This window comes from Homalodisca vitripennis, chromosome 4 (genome assembly GCF_021130785.1).
Source record: "Homalodisca vitripennis isolate AUS2020 chromosome 4, UT_GWSS_2.1, whole genome shotgun sequence".
NCBI lineage: Eukaryota > Metazoa > Arthropoda > Insecta > Hemiptera > Cicadellidae > Homalodisca > Homalodisca vitripennis.
In genome coordinates this window covers 190,224,945-190,251,371 of record NC_060210.1, presented here as the reverse complement: position 1 = coordinate 190,251,371, position 26,427 = coordinate 190,224,945, and the positions used below count along the sequence as shown (strand labels likewise).

The 26,427-nt window shown below is 33.4% G+C and overlaps 1 protein-coding gene across 1 annotated transcript in view; it reads right to left on the bottom strand.

Annotated features, from left to right (window-relative positions):
• LOC124361340 (E3 ubiquitin-protein ligase RNF216-like) overlaps nucleotides 1-26,427 on the bottom strand; it is a 63,729-nt gene that overhangs the window by 21,849 nt on the left and 15,453 nt on the right. The window contains exons 3-8 of the mRNA XM_046815390.1: nucleotides 22,153-22,321; nucleotides 10,329-10,409; nucleotides 8,590-8,702; nucleotides 7,576-7,663; nucleotides 3,526-3,704; nucleotides 1,560-1,670 (exon numbers count right to left, since the gene is read on the bottom strand). Coding sequence (XP_046671346.1) covers nucleotides 1,560-1,670; nucleotides 3,526-3,704; nucleotides 7,576-7,663; nucleotides 8,590-8,702; nucleotides 10,329-10,409; nucleotides 22,153-22,321 — 741 coding nt within the window. The remainder of the gene's footprint in view (nucleotides 1-1,559; nucleotides 1,671-3,525; nucleotides 3,705-7,575; nucleotides 7,664-8,589; nucleotides 8,703-10,328; nucleotides 10,410-22,152; nucleotides 22,322-26,427) is intronic.

The following is a 26,427-nucleotide window of genomic DNA, read 5'->3' as shown; positions in this document are numbered from 1 at the left end:
TTATTCTTATTTAATATTAGTCTCTGTAATAAAGATTTGTTACCAAAAGTTTCATTAGCACAGGTTCCAACCAAGAACTGGACATTTCTCCCTTTTTACGTATCACTAAGTTATGTCGTGATAGCTGGGCATAGTACTTATGGAAACAAGCTTTATTACATATACTAGTCTTTTTCTTCAGATCACATCAGAACCCTTTGACTTCAAAGGGTAGTGATGGGCAAAGCTGAATCCCGAATCTTCAAAAAAGATTTGGATTCAAGAATCGTTTGACAGGATTCGAATCTGTGTCATTAAGTATCGACTGACCGAGAGTTCAAAATATTATCGATAGCTTAAACACGTTTTTCCATACTTTTAATTTTCAAAACCGCAAATACATAACTTATTTAAATAATTACCATACATTTGAAGATAATATTTTGCTTGCAGTTAGTACACATTCTATATTTATGTTAGTATATTCGCGGATGACGTCTAATTGGCATTACGCAAATTACTGATTGCAAAAACCTAATTTCTTTGTTCTATGTGTATGAAAACCCACAGATAGGTGAAACCTAATTAACAAATTATCATTTTATAAATAATAATTTGCTTGCAGTTGGTATTTTTCATATTTATTTTCACCCGGCGTCTGCATCGTGAGTCTGCAATGTTCACAACAGATGATCGGCATTACGCAAATTACTGAATGTATAAACAGGTTTTTTCCGCACTTTATGTCTGAAAATCCATATAGACAATCTAATTATCAAATATTTGTTTTGAAAATATATTTTGCTTGCAGTTAGTATTTTATTTATTTATTTTCGTGCACTGCCACGAGTCTAATTCGTCTACTTGCAGACAACTGCTGATGTAAATTACTGATCGCTAAAATATGTTTTTGTAGCACGTTGTTTATAAAAAACCTTATATAGATAACTTAACAAATTATCTTAATTTTGTTGTGAATAATATTTTGCTTGTAGTTTCTATGTTTATATTTTTCCAATGCCTTGCATCTGCTGCGTGTATGTGTGCAGCTAATTTTAGTTCACCTCACAATTTTTGAAGTTGTATAAATATTTACTGTATAAAATATATTATGTTTATATGTTAATATTCTTTATCATTACTAGGGGTGGTTGGAAACTTTTCAAACAGTTTATATTTAAAATATGTTAAATAAGTGATACAAATTTATGACCATATTTTTTGCAGATTAATCTATCAAATTAGAGTAGAAGATATGGAATATGACTTTGTTATTAAAATATAGCAATTTCTCTGCACCTCTGTAAAACCCCTTACAGTAGAGTGGTATTCTTGAATTACTTTTTATATTGCAGTCTCCAAAGGTTCCACAATGACAGAAATTGGATTGGTGATGATTTTGTTTAATTCATACTTATGTAAAAAAAAACCATTAGGATTTTAAATTCGAGACTCAATTTTTAAGATTCAAAATCGGATTAGATTTGAAAATTCTGGATTTGCCCATCTCTTCTTTGAAGTGTTACAAAATAATTCTGCCTTAAACTACAACTGTTCCTATAGACTTCTGTACAACTTACCTGACCAAAGCCTTTGTCATCTCATCCTCGATATATTTGCGAGCCCGAGTCTGCTCATCATCCTCAACCTCATTACAGCGTAGTGGAATGTGACTGTCTTTGTGGCACTTCCTGCAACAGTGATACAATATAGACTTTGGTTAAGTGCTTAAGGAGGCTAAGCAAGAACGGACATTGCCATGTACATTCTGAGCACAACCTGTGTCCAGGAGGGGAACTTGAAATACACTGGGATAAGAGAGTTACTCGGTTGATAATGTAGGTAATGGACAGACCTCCAACCCGACAGACAAAGGTCAGTAATGCTTTTAATGCTTATTTTGTGAGTATTATTGATAACTTACTTCAAAAACAACCTGTACAAAATGAAGTAATAACACAAGGAAACTTATTCTCTGATATACATGGTTCTGGCAAAATAACATTTAGATATCCATCAGTGACTGAAACAGAATTGTGTATGACCATCGATTCTCTTAAAAATACGTCATCCAGTGGTTATGATGAGATTCTTATAACATTAACTAAACTTTCAAAGAAGTATTGATTAGTCCATCTTGTTAAATTCTTCCTTTATATCAGGTACTGTCCCCAAAAACTAAACATTTCTAGAGTACATTAATTCCTATATTTAAAAGAGGAGAAACCACAGATATGTATAGTTATCATTCTACTGCTCTTCTGCCATCAATATCAAAAATATTTGAAAAGGCTATGTATAATCAATTAGTAGTACATTTAGAGCACCTTAACTTTTTTGATGAGCAACAGCATGGGTTCCGGAAAAAACAAATCTTCAGTGACAGTATTGGTAAACTTCACTGAATTTATTATAGATTCAGTTGAAAAACAATATAAAATTGCCGGAATATTCATGGACCTATCAAAGGCTTTTGATAGTATTTTCATGAAAAATTGCTCATTAAATTACAGTCTCTAGGTATAAAACAAAATTCTCTCAGTTGTTTTAGATCTTATCTTTGTAACAGACAACATTTTGTTGAAATTCCTTATATTTCTAATAACATACTTACAAAAGATGCGTCAAAGACAAAACAATTAAAATATGGAGTTCCACAAGGGTCTTTTTGGGACCCTTGCTGTTCACCTGCTACATTTCGGGTATGCCTCAGGTTGTACACAATATTAATTAAGTTAAAAGTCAGCTCTATCTTTATGCATCATAATATCAACAAAGACTCAACATGAACTTGCAGCAGCTGCTTACACACAATTGTCAAGTATTCAACAGTATTTCTTTTGACAATGATTTAATATTGAACATAGAAAAAACAAACTATGCGCTTTTCAACAAAACAAAAGTGCTAGTGTTGTAATGTGATATCTTTTTGTTTTGTCATGTTACAAACAAACGGTATATTCAATATTTTCCTTCTTATAAAGTAAAATGTAGAAAATATTTCTCTATGCACTAACGGAACCGAAAATACTAATTCGGAAGATTATGAGAAATATGAAAAATACAAGTAAGCTGTATATCAAAGTGGTACACGTGCAAAATTTACCTAATTCAGAATTTCAAACAATTCCTAAATGTTGTAATTTATATTTTAATAAACTATCAAAACTCATTGGCGGAACACTTTAGTTTGTGTGGGTCTGACATTTCCATCCTGGAAGAGTTGGGAACCAAAACAAAGAACAAGAGGACCTGCATAACTACAGTTGTTCAGGATTAAAGGCAACCTCTGAAACAGTGTAAATCCTTAGCATCATATTCTAGGGGTTAAAACCATGAATTTTATTCTATTACCTGGGTCTGCAAACGTTTCCTTTCAGATAAAAAAATCTGGAAGTTAGTCGCAAAATATGTTTTTGCCTTCGCTGCACTATGTGGACCAGACTATTTCTCACCTCCAAGTTTCTTAGGTCATGTGCAACAGCCACAATTACAATAATACAGTTTTATGTAAAGTTCAAAAACAAACAAAGCCATGTTACGTACCTGCATGATTCTCTGAGACACTCGGGGTTAAGACAGGTGAAGATATTGGTTTCGGGAGGGGGAATGGTGGCAAACTCGCAGAATGGACACATCTCCAAACCTTCAATCTCCGCAGCCCTCACCTCATCCAGCTGGATACGTTGGAGGAGCTTGGAGAATGCACGTGTCTCAAGCAGGTTCTACAAGATATTTCAATACTTTCTCAATTTAACAAAATATATTCATAATAAAATTTCTCGATTAACAGTGAAAGATAAATTGTGACTTTGTATTTTACAACTTAAATAGTCAGTAAAAACTGATAGGTTCTGTCTGATTCCATAACTTAAGTGTCATAGATTTAATATTTTAGCCTTAGAACAGCACGAATTTTAAGCGTAATTGGCACAGCTTTCGACCCCTTGTGCAGAGATTAAAACCAGTTAACTGGAACATCAGTTACCAAGCAAATATAAAGTGTTATATACATAATTTTATTCAGAGTAAACCTCAGTATATTATAAAATAAATAAAAATTGGATTTACATTTAAATTTAAAGATGTGTGATACTCCAAAATTGAAACGTTTATTTTCTAAAAAGTTTTTTTTTATTTTTCTGCAGCCCAAAGGAATTAGTGAATACCTTAAATTAAAAAACCCAAAATATATGGGTTTTAATGCTGATCAAAAAAATTTCAACTTTTAAGACTTAAGTTCAGATACAAAATTGAAACAAACAAAAAACTTAACTATTTGGGTTAAATAAGATGGGTTGAAAATGCATATCTGTAATCCTTGTCATCTTCAACGGGTCTTTTCCGCTCATCCTACCAGAAATATGACAACCACTAAGTAATAAATCACGTATGTCTCCAAAAGGTAACATACATTTTCGATCAGTACAGAATGAAAACAACATACAATTAAACAGAACACAATGTAAAACTAAACAGAACAAAATGCAGTGACTTGAGCTGTAAAGATTGCATAGCGAGTCAGGCATCTTTAGTGTTTAGCGGCCGGTAACAATATAACAAAAAATTATAAGTACAAAAGTGAGTACCGTACATAAAAAGAAAGTGCAGGATCTGGTAATTACTGTAATATAACTTTTATTACAATTTTAACGATCATTCGAAAGATAGCGTAGTTAGCAGATAATGTTCAATTTATCGCAAATTATGACTACCAATTCACAACAAGAAAAATTACATCATAAATAATTACTTTGCCAGTTCCAGGATTATTCAGGAAAACGGCAATAAGAAAACCAGGTTAGAGTTAGTCTGCTAAGCAGTAGTAATACACATGCAATACAACTTACTGTAGTGAAATGAAATACAGATCAGTGTGTTATATCGATATTGGCTTATCAGGAGGGAGAATAAGTGTCCATGCAGCATCTCTTATGAAGTTTAAATATATTTAAAAATATCAAATATTTACTAGAAATTAATTGAATGAAGCCTGATTGTTGTACAGTAAATCAAGACAGGACACAGTAATTAGTGTACAGCTAACAAATGTGATTGATGTGGTGCTATTGAATGAAGCCTGATTGTTGTACAGTAAAGCAAGACAGGACACAGTAATTAGTGAACGGCCAACACATATGATTGATATGATGCTATTAGATAAAGCCTGATTGTTGTACAGTAAAGCAAAACAGGACACAGTAATTAGTGTACAGCCAACACATATGATTGATGTGGTGCTATTGAATGAAGCCTGATTGTTGTACAGTAAAGCAAAACAGGACACAGTAATTAGTGAACAGCCAACAAATGTGATTGATGTGGTGCTATTGAATGAAGCCTGATTGTTGTACAGTAAAGCAAGACAGGACACAGTAATTAGTGAACAGCCAACAAATGTGATTGATGTGGTGCTATTGAATGAAGCCTGATTGTTGTACAGTAAAGCAAGACAGGACACAGTAATTAGTGAACGGCCAACACATATGATTGATATGATGCTATTAGATAAAGCCTGATTGTTGTACAGTAAAGCAAAACAGGACACAGTAATTAGTGTACAGCCAACACATATGATTGATGTGGTGCTATTGAATGAAGCCTGATTGTTGTACAGTAAAGCAAGACAGGACACAGTAATTAGTGTACAGCCAACACATATGATTGATGTGGTGCTATTGAATGAAGCCTGATTGTTGTACAGTAAAGCAAGACAGGACACAGTAATTAGTGAACGGCCAACACATATGATTGATATGATGCTATTAGATAAAGCCTGATTGTTGTACAGTAAAGCAAAATAGGACACAGTAATTAGTGAACGGCCAACACATATGATTGATGTGGTGCTATTGAATGAAGCCTGATTGTTGTACAGTAAAGAATGACAGGATACAGTAATTAGTGAACAGCCAACAAATGTGATTGATGTGGTGCTATTGAATGAAGCCTGATTGTTGTACAGTAAAGCAAAACAGGACACAGTAATTAGTGAACAGCCAACAAATGTGACTGATGTGGTGCTATTGAATGAAGCCTGATTGTTGTACAGTACAGCAAGACAGGACATAGTAATTAGGGAACAGCCAACAAATGCGATTGATGTGATGCATAAAGTTATTAGAAAAAAAGGATTGGAATCGAATTCAATCTAAAAGGTAAGAAAATATGTTTTTAATAAAATTTCATCTTCATTCATAACATGCTGCTTAATTGCACCAGTTTTTTCTTAATACCTGAAACTTTGAATGTATTAAGAACAACTTTTCCTCTTAGAAGATGTGGACCCTGGTACTGAAATATTTTTATTTGTGAGGTTAAACAGGGTCAAACTTGGCCTATGTGTAGTGTACAGACCAGCCTACACTAAGACATCCTGTTACATTCTCTGTTTCATGCCCTGTTTGTTGACCTAGCATGTTTGTGACTAAGACACCCTGTTACATTCTCTGTTTCATGCCCTGTTTGTTGACCTAGCATGTTTGTGACTAAGACACCCTGTTACATTCTCTGTTTCATGCCCTGTTTGTTGACCTAGCATGTTTGTGACTAAGACACCCTGTTACATTCTCTGTTTCATGCCCTGTTTGTTGACCTAGCATGTTTGTGACTAAGACACCCTGTTACATTCTCTGTTTCATGCCCTGTTTGTTGACCTAGCATGTGAAATCAATTGCTATACATCTGAAGGATGTGAAAATAAATTTTATGCCACATGCAGACCGGGTACTTATGCAGACTATTGGAAGAATGTAATACTGTGAAATTATAAGTGAGCCAACAAGAGAGATAACAACCTGGCACCACTTTGTTAGACCACATCGTGGTGGACAAGTCAATCCCGGTCAAGACTATGGCCCAGTCTATTTTAACCAGAAATCTTAAATATTTAATAAAACGTAAAAAACTATTAATCACCTGGTGAATGACGATCGAGTGGGGAGTGTTGAGATGATAACCTTTATATTTGTTCATATTTCATGTTATTTTCTAAAAAGAACACGATGACAGAGAGCAATGGTCCTGCTTTATGTTCTGGAGATAAAATATCAATAAAAGATACTAAAGAAATAAGATATCTTGTTGAACTTGGTGAGGATTACCATTTAGGATACGAGGATACTATTGAGTTTTACAATTAGCCATCATGCAATTATACTTTACACTTCTGCTGCATTGTTCAATTTGGCAAGTCTGATAGTTTAGTGTAGGCCAGCGCTAGAGCGCTCTAAGTGAAATTGGCGGAACTACCATACTGTGACAAACTGTGACTGAAATCGGTGTGAAAGAGAAACAACTGCACATGTCCAGTCACGGGTGACTCGTGCCACATACGAGAAAAAACTTGGTACGCAAATAATTAATATGCAGCATGAGTCACCTGTGATTCAATAATGCTCATAATGCTCTTTACTGTGATGATTATCAAATATATTTCTCTCCAGTTCAATCCTCAATTAAATCGGTAATAATCTGTTAAAAATATATGTTCCGCAGAATAGGTTTGATGACATCCGGTAGGGTTGTAACTAAAAGTGTACAATGCGTCATTTGTTTGAATATTATTATATTTTTTACATAGTCAAACATCCAAACCTGAAGCAAATTGAGTGAGAAATGAGAGCCACAGTCCGAAAGGCAGGGGAACGTTGTGTGGCCGTCTCCGATCCTCACCTCTGTACTCCTAGTAACAAAACGTACATTTATTGGAAGAATGGCGATATTAAACATATAAAGTGCTCTTGTAAAGCGTTAACAGCTATCAAGTTTTAGTTTCTAGGCTTGAGTGTTAGCGTTGTCACTAACATCCAAGTTGTCAGGTTTAAAACAAAATTAAAATTTGAAAATTAGTAAAGAATTACTGGATTGCCAAAAAGTGTGAAGTTTTTTACAAAATTCATAACACTCCTAATTATTATTTTTACATTGCAATTTCAACAGAATGAGTAGTTCTGCAGAAACAAGATAATTAACCTGAATTAATTAATATTTTTTACTTTTGATGAATTAAAAACAGAATACAATCAACACAATAACAAAATTTCAAATTTATTGAAGACATCACGTAAAGTAAGCTATGTTTAAAAATGGTACCAATATCATATTTCTGAAAAAGCATTAAACTTGATAATAAAGCAAGAAAACTGTGTACTTTATGACATTTTTGTCTGTTTTTTAATAGTAAAAGTTTTATTAAAAAGATAACTACAAAAACGAGTAGTGACTAGTCAATTAACATTAAAGTAATGATAATTTTTACAGTGTATAAATTTAATATATGAATTATGACTTAGGACAATGACATAAACATATCACAATAAATTCATAACATTTACTTGAAGAGTTTTCCTCATAAAATTATCCAAAAAATTTTCTGTTTCCAGAAAATATATTTGAACTAGGCTATAGCAAAAGAAACATTTTTTTGACCTGCCTCAAGGAATCAACAACTTTGGTACATTTGTATTTTTTTCATGAGTTTAGAATCACAACTTCAAAGTAGTAATAGATTAACATATGATTTTTAACTCTTACACAATATAATAAATACAAAATACTTTTGGATAAGAATTAATTTCCCAGATTACAGAGATATTGACAAGGACTTACTTAAGGATGCACGATTTACAGAAGAGATCACCCTCGTTGCAAGTTCCACAGTCCTCGAAAATGACGGAACTGAAGCAACAGCCACACTCTACGAGCTCACCCCTGGCTTCCGCCTGTACAATGACACAGTTGCAACATTTTAGAATAGTCTTTTCTTTCAGTTTATTTTCAGTTTAAAGATACATCTAGTGTAAATAATTTGGAAACGTTTATTTCATTTTGCAATGGATCTTTTAGAGCAAATCAACCTTCTTCACAAAAAACCATTAGAAAACTGAACCTAAAATTTTCAATCCTTTATATGAACTATAAGATGCCATGATATAAACAAAAATGGCCTTTACATGTAATAACATTCTTTTGACGAGTTAACATTTTTTGAATTTTTAATTTCTTTTGCAAAATGGTTTTTTGATGCTTAAGACTTTTTATTTTCCACAGGTTGTTGAGTTAAATGTAGATTTTTGGTTATCTTAGACTAATCTAATTATTTTTCAAACAATGCAGTGTTTTGGGTTCCAATTTTTGTTCTATTATACTTTATATTGTTTTTTTTTTTTTTTTTTTTTTTTTTCCTTCTGAGGGAAGAGGACATTTTGTCCCCGCACTTAGTCCTAAAAGGACCTTTGCGCCTCCCTTACTTTAATTTGTGCCCTCAAAAACCGAGGCTTTTGCAAAAACCAATCAGATTTAAGGGCTCCTGTTCTCTAAATGTCCTTGGGGCTAAGGAGATATGCTCCCAAGTATCTTTTCCTAGTCTCTACGATGGCAGGACAATCCAACCAAATGTGCTCTGCTGACTCCTCTTCTTCTCCACAGAGTCTACATTCGCTGCTCCGACTAAGGCCTACCTTCAAAAGGTGCTTCCTCAGAGGTGCCTCCTTTGTTTTGTGTTTTGTACATGCTTTTGCACCTACCTTTCAAAGAATTTATTAAGATGCAGATTGTCAGTAAAAACTTGATTAACTATTTGAATGGGCATTAATTTTAAATATATAATGGCAGCATAAAGGAACATGACAGAGTGGCTAACATTGAGAGGACATTACAACATGAAACGTAATGGTAGGGTAAAGGAAACTGGCCGAGAATGGCTATCCTTAGACATTAAGAAGTGAAATGTAATGGCAGCGTATCGAAACCTGATCAAGAATGACTATCCTTAAACGGACATTACAACATGCAATGTAATGGCAGTGTAAAGGAACCTGCCAAGAGTGGCTAACATTGAGAGGACATTACAACATGAAACGTAATGGTAGGGTAAAGGAAACTGGCCGAGAATGGCTATCCTTGAACAGACATTAAGAAGTGAAATGTAATGGCAGCGTAACGAAACCTGATCAAGAATGACTATCCTTAAACGGACATTACAACATGAAATGTAATGGCAGTGTAAAGGAACCTGCCAGAGAATTGCTAACCTTGAAGACATTACGATATGAAACGTAATGGCAGTGTAAAGGAACCTATCTGAGAATTGCTACCCTTGAAGACATTATGACATGAAACGTAATGGTAGCGTAAAGGAAACTGGCCGAGAGTGCTGATGACCCGTTTGTGATGTCCTTGAGCAGACATCATGTAATTAATATCTATGCAGACTCCATAAGCAATCAGTTCTTAATTTAAAATTATCTTTATACATTACAGGGAAGAAATCTACTATAGGCTATATATTAACCATATGTTAAATCAGAAAATTGATTAATATATAAAATGATAAATACACAACTTACCTTTTCATAAGCAAGTTTTTTTGATTCAGCAATACCGTCCAAGTGAGCCTTAATTTCTTTCTTGTGGTTTATAAAACACACCTAGAATGGAAAAAGATTTGTAATTATTAACTGTTGGCTTTTGCATGCTATCATCATCATTGTTGCTATATCATCAGGATTAAATCATTTGAACAGAGATCTAAGCCTGAAGTCTACAGCTACAATGCTATTGACTTGTAATTAATGTCTCTTTTTTTATCTTTTACCCAGTAAAATCTTTTACAATTTGATTAACTTTTGAGAAGACAGAAGAGAATAAATAACTTGACTATTTGTATTTTACATAATTATTTTGAGATATGCTCACTAAATATTGTATTAACAATATAATTTCAGAAAACTGTATAAAACCTACGAGATTTAAATTTTGCTTATCAATAGAAAAACATCACGAGTGACCAAAAATGTTCCAATACAGCATTACTATACCTTAAACAGTTGTTATGAATTTTTCATGCTACAAAAGGTTTAAACTTAAGTACATTACTATAATGTATTTTTAATGAGGAAACCAACATTAAAAGACGATAACTCCAGGTTATGGTGTCCTGAGTACATGATTATCGATATTAGTTGTAATGGAATACACATTCTAGTGGCTGTGTGCTACAGGGCACCTGGCCTGGATTTTCATGTGGAATTCGAACACTCACTTATCAATTTTATGGCTCCTTACCGACATGTCATTGTAATGGGGGACTTTAACTGCAATTTACTGGGACCTGTAAACTACGACAAGACCAACTTGATTAACCTCTTCCGTTCCTGTAATTTAACTATTCTTCCACTAAACGCCACTCACCACACAGCTACTGCCGACACATTGCTGGATGTTATGACGGTTGCTGACCCGGATCGCGTTGTGCATCATGGACAATACCCTGCCCCTGGCCTTTCTCGACATGACCTCATCTTTTGTGTTTACAGACTATCTATTCCTAAGGCGAGCCCCAAATTCGTATCCTTCAGAAATTACAAATATATTGATTCAGATGCTCTTCTCAATGATGCGTGGGCTTTACCTTGGAATGAGGTAATTCTAGCCCCTACTGTTGATCTTATGGTCAATAAATTTAGCTCTTTTGTTTCTTCACTTTGTGACCAGCACGCTCCACTGGTGACGAGGAGGGTTTCTAGGCGGCCTGCTCCCTGGATCACAGATGTTATACGTAATTTGCAGGCTCAAAGGGATTCTGCATTTCGTAAAGCAAAGCGTACTAAGTCACCTGCTGATTGGTTAATATAAGACTAAGGAACAGAGCCAAGCAACAATATCGCAATGCAAAAATAAGATTTTACTATCTTCAATTTTCTGTTCAACAATCAACAAAATCGTTATGGAAAAAAGTAAAAGAGCTTGGCATAGGTAAAGTTAACTCTGATAAGCCTATCTCAATTGATCTAAATATAATCAACAACTACTTTGTGGATATCCCTATTGATCTATCCGGTGCCCGTGATTATACCAATGAGTTGAGTGTTGCTCCACTTAATCGTGCTCGGCATCAGTTCTCTTTTGCTGGTGTGACTGAGACTGACGTTATGAGTGCGATCTTGAGAATTTCTGGTAACGCAGTTGGAGCCGATAAAATATCTATGAAATTGCTGAAATATATTCTTCCCGTAGTCGTTCCTATAATTACAAATATTTTTAACAGATCTCTTTCTTCTTCAATATTTCCGTCTGTTTGGAATCTCGCTATTGTTCGCCCACTTCAAAAATGTTCATGTCCTTGTGACCCCTCAGATTTCAGACCTATTAGCATTCTATCAGCTTTATCTAAATGCCTTGAGAGAGTGGTGCATCAGCAAGTATGTTTCTTTCTCAAATCCAATAAAATTTTGTCCAACTTTCAATCAGGATTTCGTACTAATCACAGTACAACCAGTGCTATTTTAAATAAACTGTATAAAAATAACTAAAGATATACGTTCGGCAATGGACAAAAGGCTTGTTACTATTTTAACGCTTTTTGATTTTTCTAAGGCTTTCGACTGCGTTTACCACCCATTGCTTCCTTTGAAATTGCCTAAAATCGGATTCTCTGATGGCTGTGTGGAGTGGTTTGGGTCGTATCTGTCAGATCGCCAGCAGTGTGTTAGGTCCAACGACAAAGACTCCTACTGGAAACCTGTGAATCGAGGGGTGCCACAAGGCTCTGTCCTTGGCCCTCTTCTTTTTTCAATTTACATCGACGATTTGACTGCTATGATCAAGCACTCATTTTTTCACCTGTATGCCGACGATTTGCAAATTTACAGCCACTTTTCCGTTTCAAACTATCCAAACATTGTTGCTGACATGAACACTGACATTGACGCTACTGCAACGTGGGCCTTCAAACACGGACTGAAACTTAACGAAAGCAAGACTCAAACTATTCTTATTGGAACTTCCAGACTTCTGAGCGGTATCGACTTGAACAACTCTCCTACACTCCTATCCTCTTTCATACGTGACAAGGTCAAAAATCTTGGACTGACTATTACAAAAACTCTTAGTTGGGCCGATAATGTTACTGAGACTTGTGGCAGGGTATTTGCTGGTATTCATAGTCTTAAGCAATTTGCTATTTATTTACCATTGAATTTGAAAGTAATGCTAGTGAAGACCCTGATTTTCTGCCATTTCAATTATTGTAGTGAAGTTATAAATGACATGACGGTTGAGCTTTCAGACAGATTACAACGTGCTCAAAATTATTGTGTTCGCTTTATCTTCAACCTTAGATGATATAACCATATAACACCTTTCATCAGTCAGTTACATTTGTTAAAGTTGAATCTACTCCGTCAGTTCCACATTCTTAGCATGTTACATTCTATTTTGTATAACGATTATTCCCCTTCCTATCTGTCTGAACGCTTTTCTTTCATTTCTGAAACAAGCAATTGGAATACTCAATGTGGAGCCTCTCTGTTATCTATTCCTGTTCATAGATCTTCTATTTACAGTAAATCATTCACAGTCTCTGCTTGTCGACTCTGGAATAATCTCCCGGATCATATCAGAGGTATTCGTAGTCGGGAACGGTTTCGGGGGGTGCATCTGTTTTGGGCCTCGTCGGGTTGACGGTATCTTGGCATAGGGTATGGGACGATGGCTTTGTATGAATGGTGATGGATGAATTTCTGTTAATTTTCTTGTAAGTTTTATTCTATTTATTTATCTTTAGTTTCATGGAGAACCTATATTTTATTTTGTTACTTTGTATAAATAGAGATTATAATTTTTGAATGTAAAATAGTAATTTAAACTGTATTGTAGCTCTTGTTTTACAGTAATAGTTTAGTTAATATATTATAAATTAATAATATAGTTTATTAATTTATGGTTAGGTGTAAGAGAGGACTTAATAGTCCTAACCTCGCCAATTGAATATGTTTTACGTTGTATTCAATAAAGACATTTTTCATTTCATTTCATTTCAAAAGACACCCAGAAGGGTTCACTTCTGGCTGGTTTATACCTTCCAATTGAACCTACACTGGGTTCAGCAAAACCCGATGTATCACTTAAATCCAGACAACCTCATGGATGTCCAGGAGCGACACATCACTGACTGCAAATAACGAGATTCTGGGGTGCAAGCATAATTCGATAGGTCTAGTCTACTGCGGAGATGACTGTTGGATTTCGTGGGGTTTGTTCCCTAAGTATCAGAGGTTCTTGCTAACCTCAAGAAGAGTGTACCACCCCTTCCCTGCTTTCACTGGACAGGCTGGTTCAGAGCTGGCCTCCCCTTCTTCTGGGAGGACATGACTTTGAGATTAGTGCCCTAATTCTTCCTAAGTCTCGATAAGAGGTGGCCCCTATCCCCTAAACTTACCCATCCTGAATATCGTGTCACTCCGGAAGCAGCGCTAAGGTCCTTATAAGACTGGGTGTCATTTATAAGCTTCTGGAGAGGACTATTAAATTATGTCAAACAATGGAAAATCATATGGATCCCAGCAATGGACTTTAAATAGTCTCAGTCAGTCTGGTAGTGCACACGTGTTTGCCTTGTTCTCTGTTACAGTGGTGTTTCCTCAATATGAATTTGTGTCCTCCATGTGGACAAGAGTTACCAGCAGAAAATGACTTTGTTAAGTGATCTATAAATAACTGTAAATTAAATGCATTACACATGTGCCCTGGTTGCTGACAACAAATCTTGGTGGCAAATGAGCAATACGAGGCGGGAAACTCACTGTTGTGTGTTGTGTAAAAATTTAAAGAGGGACTCTGGGAGTATATCAAGTGTTTCCTCCCTGTCAGAAATGCACAATAGTTCAGGTAAATAATCAGAAAACTTTTTTTTTAACCCTGAAAAGAAAATTTAAAGATTAGTGCAGAATGCTGTTGATAAGAAATTAATGGAAATAAGAGGAACCGTTGCTGAATTGGAAAGATCAGTAAATTATTGTTCCGACAAAATTGATGACTTTGTGGAAAAGTTAGATGCCATGGACAAACGGGTTATTGATCTTGAAGAGTAATAAAAAATAATCGAGGAAAACCAGAAGCTTAATAAAGAGGTGCATTTAGTAAAGTCCTGTTAGAATAATTCCTTTAATACGGGCGTAACTTGGATGAACAAATAGAGTGTATGTGTGACGTTAAAGTTGAAAATGTACTTTAAGTAGTCAGTATTAGCAACCACCATGAAGGAGCCTGTAGACTCGCAGCTTGATATGCAGGCGATATACAGACTCCCTTGTAAAAATTCTAAGAGATCTCGTCCCATTGTAGTTCAGTTCAACAACAGACAGAAATGTGACAGCTTCTTAAAAAAAGGCAAAGGAGAGAATGCAATCTCCTGTTTTGGTCTGAAATGCTCCAGAGGGCAATTTACATAAATAATTATTTGAATCTCTTAAAAAAAAATGTTTTATGATACAAAGGTCGTTAAAAAAGAGAGAAACTTTCAGTTCCTGTGGTTTATGACTCAAAAAATTGTATGTGAGAGGACAATGATAGTAGGGCAAGAATAACCAGCTTTGACAAGTTAAATAAAGTTACCGATAATACAGTTACAGATGGACAGACTGAACTCAATTTTCAAGTCACAGACAGACAGACAGACAGTGAAACAAGTTATATCACATTGCTTTATGAACAATCGCGGACATGCTGCTACCTTCCATTCTGATAACAGAGAATCTGGAACAAATTGCTTTCTGTCACATTAACTGCGATTACTTATCTACAAGGTCACCAAGATCGTGACTCTAGGCTATAACTTTATCGTTATCCACCTTGACTACACTGCTTCATCATGATTATGAATTTAACTAATGGGAGACTTAACTATTAACTAGCTTTAAATTTGTTTTCAATCTGAAGTTTATATTTTATTATAATTTAAATATTTATCTGTTAATTCATGTAATTTATATATTAAAATATTTCTAAATTATATTATTTGTCTGATACAATAAATAAATGCAGGGAGCATTTTTGTTACTAAATTAATGAGTTTTGCAACATTTGTTGAAGAATTACATGTTTTTTGAAAAGGAGAAGGGTATTGTTTTTGGCATCAAAATATCAGAAGTGCAAATAAAACTTGATATAAATATATTTCACATCTAGATTGTTCAACAATTAAGCCTCAATAATAGTTCTTTCAGTGGCATGGTTAGTGAATAATGATAAAGCTGCTATTTAAAGCATTAGTCATTGCAATGTATATGTTTCTTGTAACCCAAAATTTAGATAATAGTGGTGTTATTGTTTATGTATACAAATTTATTTCTTCTGTTGCTTGTAATTGTTTTATTGATGGGTGTGATACTCTTTTATTATAATTTAACCCTTTGAACCCCAGGCGACGAAATATCGTCGCCGAGAAGATATGCGAAGATCCCCGCGGCGACGATGTATCGTCGCCAATGAAGTTGCGAGAATCCCCGGGCGACGTAATATCGTCGCCATGGTATATGCGTTTAATACATATTTATTTGAAATCGTAAAATACTTATTTTATGAGTATTAATACATATTTATATCTATTTTATTAAAATACTAATTTTTTTTATTTATTTATTTACTAATTTATTTATTTAGGTAATATCAGTGATTTTTGTGTTGTACGCCTAGAGGTTTTTACAAGTCGCATACTTTTATATAAAAATTCAAAAAAGTTTATTTTTAGAGATATCAATATAATTTTATTTGTACATACACAAAACTAAATTAAGAAAAATAAAATGTGGGTGCCCATAGTAAAAATATTTCTTATTTTTTAATTAAAAAATCTTAAAATCAATTTTTTTGCCTAAAAATCTATATACATATATTTTAAAATTATTTTAATGCTGTTAAACATTTTTTTATACTTCAGACTAATCTTTTTCTGTGTATACAATTTCATTCTGGACATTTTGGTGTGTAATACAAGACAATAGCATAAAAAATAGCAAAAGTATTAATTTTTTACAAACAGTATGCAAAACAGCTGTTTCTGCTCCGGGGATTCTCGGTAGTTCTTAGGTCAAATGATTTTGGTACGTTTTTTCCACCATCAATATTTTGGTCTGGGGTTCAAAGGGTTAATTAAAATAATATAATTTGTTTGGGAGATTTTAACATAAATATTAAACTGGATAATGAGGAGGTTGATTTGAATAGCTCATTAAATTTAGAGTTTGAGTAACTTCTTGATATCTTCTCTCTTATCCAGGATGATTTATCCTCATGTTTTGACCTAGCATGTGATGTCAACAAACAATATTCTAGTTTTGTTGAAATATTAAATTATAATCTTGATATTTGTTGGCAAATAAAAAATAAAAAAATATTAAGAAACAGATTAAAGACAAACTCCTTTGGATAAATAACAAAATTACTGAGACAACAAATATTTTAATTTTCCTTTAATCACTTTGGGTTTGAAATCGTAATTATTTTGCAATTAAAAATCTTTTGAAAATGCAAGAGAAAAAATATGAAAGCCTACTAAGAAAAATAAAACAAGAATATATGACAAAAAATGTTGAATTCGAAAAATTAAATGCTAATACATGGAAAATCATAAACAAGGATTTATGAAGAAATACAAAAATAGAGCTAATATTTCACTAAGAAACAATGTAATTTGATAACTGATCCCAATGTTACTGCCAATTAGTTAAATGAATATTTCAAAAGCAACCCTGAACAATTAATTGGCTATTAATTTTAGTAATCGGAGTTATTTTCTTCAAGGGTCAAAGAATTGAAAGCATCTCTTTACCCAAACTCTGAAAAAGAGATTCTTAAAATAATAAAAAACTTTAAGAATAGTTTTGCAGTTGTTTGGAATTGCATAAGTACTGATTTATTAAAGAATATTTTAAATGCTATGGCAGGACCTCTGTCATCTATAATTAATACAAGCTTTGAATCAGGGACTTTTCCAGATTATTGTAAAAGTTTTATAATTGTGCCTATTTTTAAAAACAAGGGAGACTGCTCAAAAATTATTAACTATAGGCCAGTTGCGCTTTTCCTGTTATTTCTAAAGTTTTTGTAATAGGTAAATTGGGTTTTTATAAGCTAAGAGCATACTTTTTGTAAATCAACATGGATTCACAAGGGGAAATCCATTTTGTTAGCCATAATCAAATTTCTTAATGAAATAATGAAAGGAATAATAAATGGTGATTATATTTGTGATGTGTTTCTGGATTAAAAAAAAAAAAACTTTTAACTGTGTAAATATAAATATTTCTACTTGAAAACTGCCTGATAAATTAGAAAACTATAGAATAAAAGGAACACCTCATTATTTACTGACATCTTACTTAGTCTGTTGGAAATAGTTTGTTAGTATAAAAAAATTATCAGGCTGAAGTCATATCTAAAAGAGCAGATATTAAGTGGGGTGTGCCGAAGGGTTCTGTTCTTGGTCCATTGCTATTTTTAATATATACTAATGACTTTGGAAATGTAACTAATCCTAACCAGACAATTTTATATGCAGATGACACATCTATACTATATAAACACAAAACTTTGGAGGATTTAGGAATCATAGGAAATATACAAATTAATAATATAGTGCAATACTTTAGTGAAAACTTTTTGACAGTAAATTACAAATAAATCAACAGCTGTAAATTTTACTTGAAAAAAAAAAAAATCTTTCTTTGAAATTCAAAGACCAGTTGACAATTTAGTGACACCAAAGTATGATTTTACCAAATTTCTCGGATTGATTATTCACAACAATTTAAATTGGAATGACCATATAACTACTCTTTGTTTAAATTTATCTAAAGCATTATTTATTATTAGAAAACTGTCTGAATTCTGCAATTAAAAAGCTCTTAAAATGGTATATTATCAATTTTTTAATTCTCAATTGGTTTATGGTATTGAAGTATGGGGAATTACATTTCAAAGGAACATTAATACAAGTTTATTAATACAAAAAAAGCAGTATGTTGTATTTCTGGTATTGGTTCTAAAAATTCATGTAAACAACAATTTCAAGAACTTCATATTATGACAGTCCCTTGTTTAGTTGTGTATGAAATGTTGCTTTATATGGCAATGTCAAATAACTTAACATATCAAAACTGACTTCCAAACAATATTCATTAGCAACATTATCTCTTGGGCCAAAATTAAAATCACCGCCATTTAGTATTTTCAAAAGACAAATTGGCTTTTTCCTTTGTGAAAAACTATTTTATAAAGTGGATGAGATTTTTGGGATTAATGATGAATTAAACAATTATTGTTAATCTTAGGAAATTCTATTACCTGTGTTGTAAAGGAGTATTTAATTAATTTGTTTTAATTTATTTTTTACTTATTTAATGTATTGCTTCTTTTTAGAGGTTTGGACAAACTGGAGGATTGCATTGCTCTTGACATTGAAGTGTACAATGATGCGCTTTCAATAAGACAATGCATGACGAATTGCCATGTAATCTTTACCAATAATAAATTATCAGTAGTATCATTGTGCATAAAGTGGTGGAAGGCTTGGATTGGTCGCGGGACACAGCTACTGTGTTCTGTGACTTGTCAAGGGCCTTTGACTGTGGTACATGAAATCCTCTTGAATAAAATTCACTATTATAATTTTTCTTTCTCTAGTTGGTGCTGAATAAACTCTTCTTCTTAGTTGGAGTTTGATTCTGCCGTACGGTTGTATAAAAATAATATGTTATTCAAGTCAAAATGGAAACTAATTGTGGAGTTTCACAAGGATCAATTCTGGGTCCTGTGCTATTTTAAATATACTATGTTAATAATCTCCCAGAAAATAAAAATTCTAGTTTAATATTTTATGCAGATGACACAACAGCAATTCTTCTTTCCACTTAAAGTATTTGGCCTTCATATGTTGATTCAAGACTCATCTTTTTAATTATCAGATGGTTTACAGCAAATGGAATTGAATCCTACTAAAACTCAATTAGTTGGTTTCCAAACTGTTCAATGCCAGAACCATCTCTTGAATTTAACATCAAGTTAGAGAGTCAATGCATTGAAGTTTTGAAATCAGCAATTTTTTAGGAATCCACATAGTATGTTTCAGAATCAGAATCAGTCTTTATTGTTACATCAACGTTTATACATAGCATTGCTATAGAAACAGGTAACATTGTCATAAATTAATGTAATAATGATACATACACATATACATTCATACATATGCACATCACCATTCACATATACACATAAACATACATATAAGAGGTCAAGACAGCGTAACAAATTTAATGTAATCTATGTTAGAACACAATTTTAAAATTCAGGATCCATCAAATACTCATCAACACTATAATAGGTTTTTTCCAACAAAAAATCTGTTAGTTTACTTTTAAATGTTTTTGAATTGATTAAATGTTTATATTTTTGAGGTAACTTATTGTATGGTTTTTTTGCCATGTATATTGGAGTTTTTTCTACCAGACGCAGTCGATGTATGGGATATTGAAAATTAGCTTTAAATCTTGTATTGTAATTATGATCAAAGTTATCACTTGATGTTTTGATTCTAAAAAAGACTAAAATGGATAGAACATTTCCAAATCTTGGGAAGAAAGCTTAACTCTGCTTGTTTTCAGATGTAAATCTTAAGAAATATTGTTAACTTAAAAACAAAACTTATGTTTACTTCAGTTATATAATACGGCATTGAAGTTTGGGGTAGTTCAGTGCTGGAAGACATTTTCAAAATCCAAAAGAAACATTTAAGGATTATGACATTTTCCAAAAGAATAACTTCTTGCAAAGAAATATTCAAAGATTTAAATCTGTTAACCTGTCCATTGGTTTATGTGCTGAGGTGTTTGTTTGTTTTCAAGCTCTTTTTTGTAAATCACTATAACCATAGCTATAATACAAGAACTAGAGATATGTTGCACTTTCCAACTCAGAGACTTTGTTTGAGCGTTCACCACAGTATCTTGGAAGAAAATAAGTTGCCTACTAGATTTAAATCAATCCATAAAGACATTGAATTTAAAATAAAAGTTTCAAATATGTTACAAGAAAAGAATTATTACTCTTGTTGAAAAATATCTATGTGATACAATAATTTTACACCATTATACATCTTTAATTCATAAATTTGACTTTGGCGATGTTTAATAACTGATATTAAGTTATATTTTATACCCTGACAATGTTGTCTGTTCTTCCAGCTGTGCTGGTTTAACCCTTATAACGTCAGTATATCTTTTCACGACTTCCAGCAACCGGCACAATATTAAAAAAAAAAATTTTTTAATGTGTAAAGTTCATTTTTATTTTTACTTTCTATAATTATGGTAAGTATAAAAAAGTAAAAATTTTAAAATTATCTTGTACGTACATATATTTATGGGACATTAAATTGTAGATATAAATAAAGTCAAAATAAAAGGCACACAAAAATGTATTAGCTAAACTATAAACATTACCAGACAATTATATAAATTACACTTGTGATAAATATAAAAAAGAAATGCATGATTGTAAATATACAACTAACCATATAAACAGAAAACACGACGAAGGAAACCAACTCAGCGATGGTTAGACACGCACTACCTGAAGCCAAACTGCAAACAAAAGCGCGCACGCTGTACGGCGTCTGTGCCGTGTGGCGGGGAGAGTGTCTAGACACTGCGTCTATTGTTTCAAACAATGTAACGCAACAGCTATATTTTGACGCTTGACATAGGTCAATAACCCACTGACATTGATTGGATTTAAAAGGAACTTAAATTTGCTATAGACGCAGTTTTGTGTCGATGCGCTGTACCGCGTCTTTGCCGTTTGGAGATACTTTGTCTATGCGCCATACGGCGTCTGTGACGTTATAAGGTTAAAAGAACACATATTATATAAATCGTGACAGTAAAGAATTTGAATAAGCTGAGGGATTAGATGAATATCGCCAAACATACACATATTACAATAGACTATTTCGATATAATATAAAAGATACAATAAATAGCAAGTGATCAATAGTATTGTAAGAGGTAGCTTCTGAAAGGGCCCTGACACTTGTATAATAATTAATAATGAACAAGAAATAGCAAATATTTCCAACAATTATTTTATAACGCTCCAGAAAAAGTGACAGCTTTATGCAAGGAACCCACACCTAAAAAAACATTATTTGCAGTTTTAAAGAACAGCTGTTTAATAACACTCATTGTTGAAAACAGCTGTTTGATTGAAGAATACTGATTGTGGTATAAAAACATAACCTATATCTGAAATTTTGAAAGCAACCCCACAAGCCTATTAATTGACACATGATACGATTTATTCCTACCTTGTTTTCGATTTAAAATAAAGAATACATACCTCTTGAAGGAGAGGTAGATTCTCAGTCTCTGATATTCCTAGAATTTTCTCACTTCTTTTAGTTGATCTTGAACGTTTAGCAGACTCAAGGAATTCACACGTTCTTGACAGATTATAACCAAAGTCTGCATATTTTTTTTTGATGACCTTGAGAGACTGGTATTTATATCTGAAAACAACGGTTTATGTCATATATATATATATAATTTCAATAAACATTGAATCGCAAAAAGTACTTGCTCCGCTGGGATGTAAATATGTATTTACATAATTTACATTATGTAAATTACATAATGTAAATAGAAGTCATTTGACAAGTATTTGGTCTTCCGATCATATGTTAGTTTGGTTATTTAAACACATATGTGAAAGAAACGGTCAAATACAAAATAATTGAATCATAAAAAGTGAGGGCTCTGTGGTGTAATGGTAGCACATTCACCCGGCAAGTGAGAGATCCGCGTTCGAGTCCCGGCGGAGCAAGTATAATTAATATATAAAAATACATATATAAAATTTTGTGCTTAAATTAGTAACTACTACAGTTTTTATGGTAGGCACCTAATTTTATTAGTTGGTTCCAAAATAGCAGTAAAAAAAAAAACAAAGCGATTGTGATCCTTCTTTCCACACTACAAATTGTACAATTTCAATTGATCAGTGATTAAAACACATTTTATATAGTTTATGCTTTTTGCTGGGACGCACAATGTAAAAATTACAAAATACTTTTAAATTTAATAACCAAGCGAAATTGGACAATTTGAAATTTCATACACATAACAACCACAGATTACAAGACAACACATCAGAACAGACAAAAATATTATAATTTAATGGAAGGAAATTCTCTACTTCTCATGAGGTATTCTAGCAGAGGTTTAATTAAATTAGCCCTCCATAACATCAGGTCAAATTATTTTGTATGGTATTCACGTTTCCAGCTGTAAAGAATGTTTCTCTCAGTAGACGAATAGTTTGTTTCTTCCAATTGCTACAATTCTTATATGATTGTGTAACAGCTCAACTGTAACTGGAGAGGCTAAAGATGATGTTTTTTTTAACATTACCCCGCAAATCTACACAGTTACCTGAGTGCTTACAGCCTCAATTAATTTCCTTTGAAAGAAATCAAAAGGGTACATGGAAACATAAAAAAATTGTACATCATTGTTGGTCCTAAGACCATTGTATGAATTGAGATGAAGTCAACATAATACATTAGGAACCCTTATTTCTCTAAAAGAAAATTAATTGAGGCTTCATACACTAAATAGGCAGACCAACTGATTAATTAACTATCAGTCAAAATAAGATTGCTTTGGTTGCCAATTCTGCAAAATGTACTAACAAGGAAATCTAAGTATTAAACAGATTAGAGATTTGTAATAAACCAATGCGGAGATAGTTTTGAGAAGTTCGTGTAGAAAGAACTAATAATAAAAAAGGCTCTCTACCAATTCCTTTTTCACCACTATCTTCATTCGGCTTTGACGATTGCCATTTACTACTGGCCTCTAGTCAGTTCTATGTGGTTGGTCGGTGAGTTCAGTTTTAATAGTTAGTGTTGCTTATAGTTGACACACAAGTTTTTGTGATTCCTGACTTATGTGTGTCACAATGCTCCAGTATGATTGGTTTATTTTAACATAGATTGTAGTTATGTGTTAGGTTAGTTATTCACCTGAGAAGAGATCAGATTGCAGATCTTGAAATGCAGTGGTACTGAATTTTTTATCACTGAACAATGGCAAATGGATTTGTCTTCGTCAGGAATAGGATATTAAGTATTAATAATTGATAATTTATCAATAAAAATAATAAAAGATGCAAAACATCTGTGATGTGTTATAACAAAACGCAAGTAACAGTTCACATAATGTTGTCCACGATTTGTTTTAAATGAACGGTCACAGGTAATGTATTTGTTTTATGCAAGAATTATTCTTATTAACAATACCGCAATCGAGAAAATATAATCTTTCCCGAGAAAACTGTAATGCAGTTAGGTTTTGAAATATCATAAATGAAACCACTGAAGAACAAGAAGAAGCGTTAGTATGACCAGACTGTGTGCTTCTCAGTCACAAGAGTAAAGATATGCAGCCTGTGAAACACCTCGGTTGGCAATGCGAAATCGTCGAACAAACCTCAGAGATCAACAACTAGATAATTTTCAATGTGCAAGAAGAGATTATTCAAGTGTTGATTTTAATCGAGCAGTGTTTCGATACGATTGCAACATCAACTACAGCTCACATGCTTCCATTTGCATTGGGCCAATGGATGTTATTTGCGAGCGTTGTGACGTATTACAGAAACACCAATTTTGACTCCGCCACCTGAGCCATTGCTTTCATTGCTTTGTGGCGAAACACAGAGTCAAGACATTTTTAGCGAATACTCAGAAATGCTATCCTCATTGTTGGTGAAAAATTGAAAAACGCGATGTTGTGCTTACACCTCACAATGATAGGCAACTGCAACAAATATATAAAACACATCGTTCGTATTGCAATACCTGCTGATGTTTTGGCATGGAAAAGATAGATATTGTTTCAATCTCAAAATAAGAAATCCATTGAATAGTGAGTATATCATTAGCTTGACCGTTTAGTTTTAGTTTAAAAAAAGAGTAAAAAATACGCATGTATGTTTACTTACAAAATAATAATTCAATTGTTGTAATTTCCGGTGAGGAAACTACGAAGAAGGTAAGCTTGATGAGTTACACACATCGTTTGAAGATTCGTTAAAATACTGACAACTATTTGCTGCGATTGTGACGATTGCTTCAGCAATATTGTGTCGACTGTACATCAAAATCAAAACGGAGCACTTAACTTTCCATCGGTTGAACCAATCCAATGAGTATATCCATTTGCTTGTATAACTTGTATAAGAATGTATAACTGTAAATATATCAGTGATTCCAAAAACAAAAGTAAAGCTGTGTGGCATGTAGTGAAGTCAGAGTTAGGTATTAGTACGACTAAAAAACAAGACTGTACAAGACTCAAAATAAAAGATGAAATTTGTGTAGACTCTAAGCACATTGCTCATCACCTCAATATTATGTTTGTAAATACTACTTATAAAATTAGTGCAAACCCACAGATCAACTCTGCGATTCAACTTTTAAGTAACTTTAATTGTAATAAGCAAGCCTCATTTGTCTTTAAAAATGTTAGTGCACAAGAAGTCCATAGAGTAATAATGAGTCTGAGGAACACAAAGTCCGTTGCGTGGGATGAGATCCCAGTGCAAGTGCTGAAGGCTTCTACGTTTTACATCTCACAACCTCTGGCTTTAATTATTAACCACTCTTTCATGTGCGGTCAATTTCCCTCGCAACTTAAATATGCAGATGTAATACCAGTTTTTAAAAAAGGGGAAAGGCAAGACCCTAACAACTACAGGCCAGTGTCAATATTACCTAGCATATCAAAAGTCTTTGAAAAGATAGCCCACAAGCAATTATGTACATATTTAGAAAACAATGGTTTCCTCTGTAAAAATCAGTATGGCTTTCGCTCTGGCCACAGCACTATTGAGGCAGCATCTGAAATGATTGAGCAAATTCTAGAGGCCTTGGATGGGTCGCAGGATACTGCTGTCGCAAATGGACAGCTTACCGACATCAGCCTCCTCTTCTCTTGTGTTGGAAATGGCAAAAATCAGAGACCAACAAAGCTTAATAATAAATTCCATCAACACAAATTCAGGAATGCCTGAGTCCATTCACCCCTTAATGAATGATCTAGCTCAGATAAAACTCAGACAGGACTTAATGGAAAACACTGTCAAAACATTGCAGGAACAGCTAAACAATCAAAGTTCTATGAACGCAACTAGGCCACCCAATTCCATCTCTTCAACACCCCGGAAAACATTCATAAAACCTGTAACGAACAAGAAGAGTACAAGGAAAGTATATAGTACATCTTTACAAGCAGCCAAGTATAGGTCCAAACATCTAGCCTGTAACACAACAGAACATAGTAACGCAGAATTAAATTCAGCCAGCAATTCTGCAGAACCACCGGCTGCTACAAATGCCCCCCAAGATGCAATTTCTCATCAAAGAGGAACAGTTGATGAGGCTGGACTAGGATATATCAGTAAACCGAAACCATCAGTGAAGAAACCGCCAATAACAGCATTAATTCGGTTGGACACAGAGAACCTTGAAGACTTCTTTACTAATCATGTAGACATCTATAAGAAAATTAATGAACACTATCGAATTGGCCATGTTGCACATTTTTTAGAGGC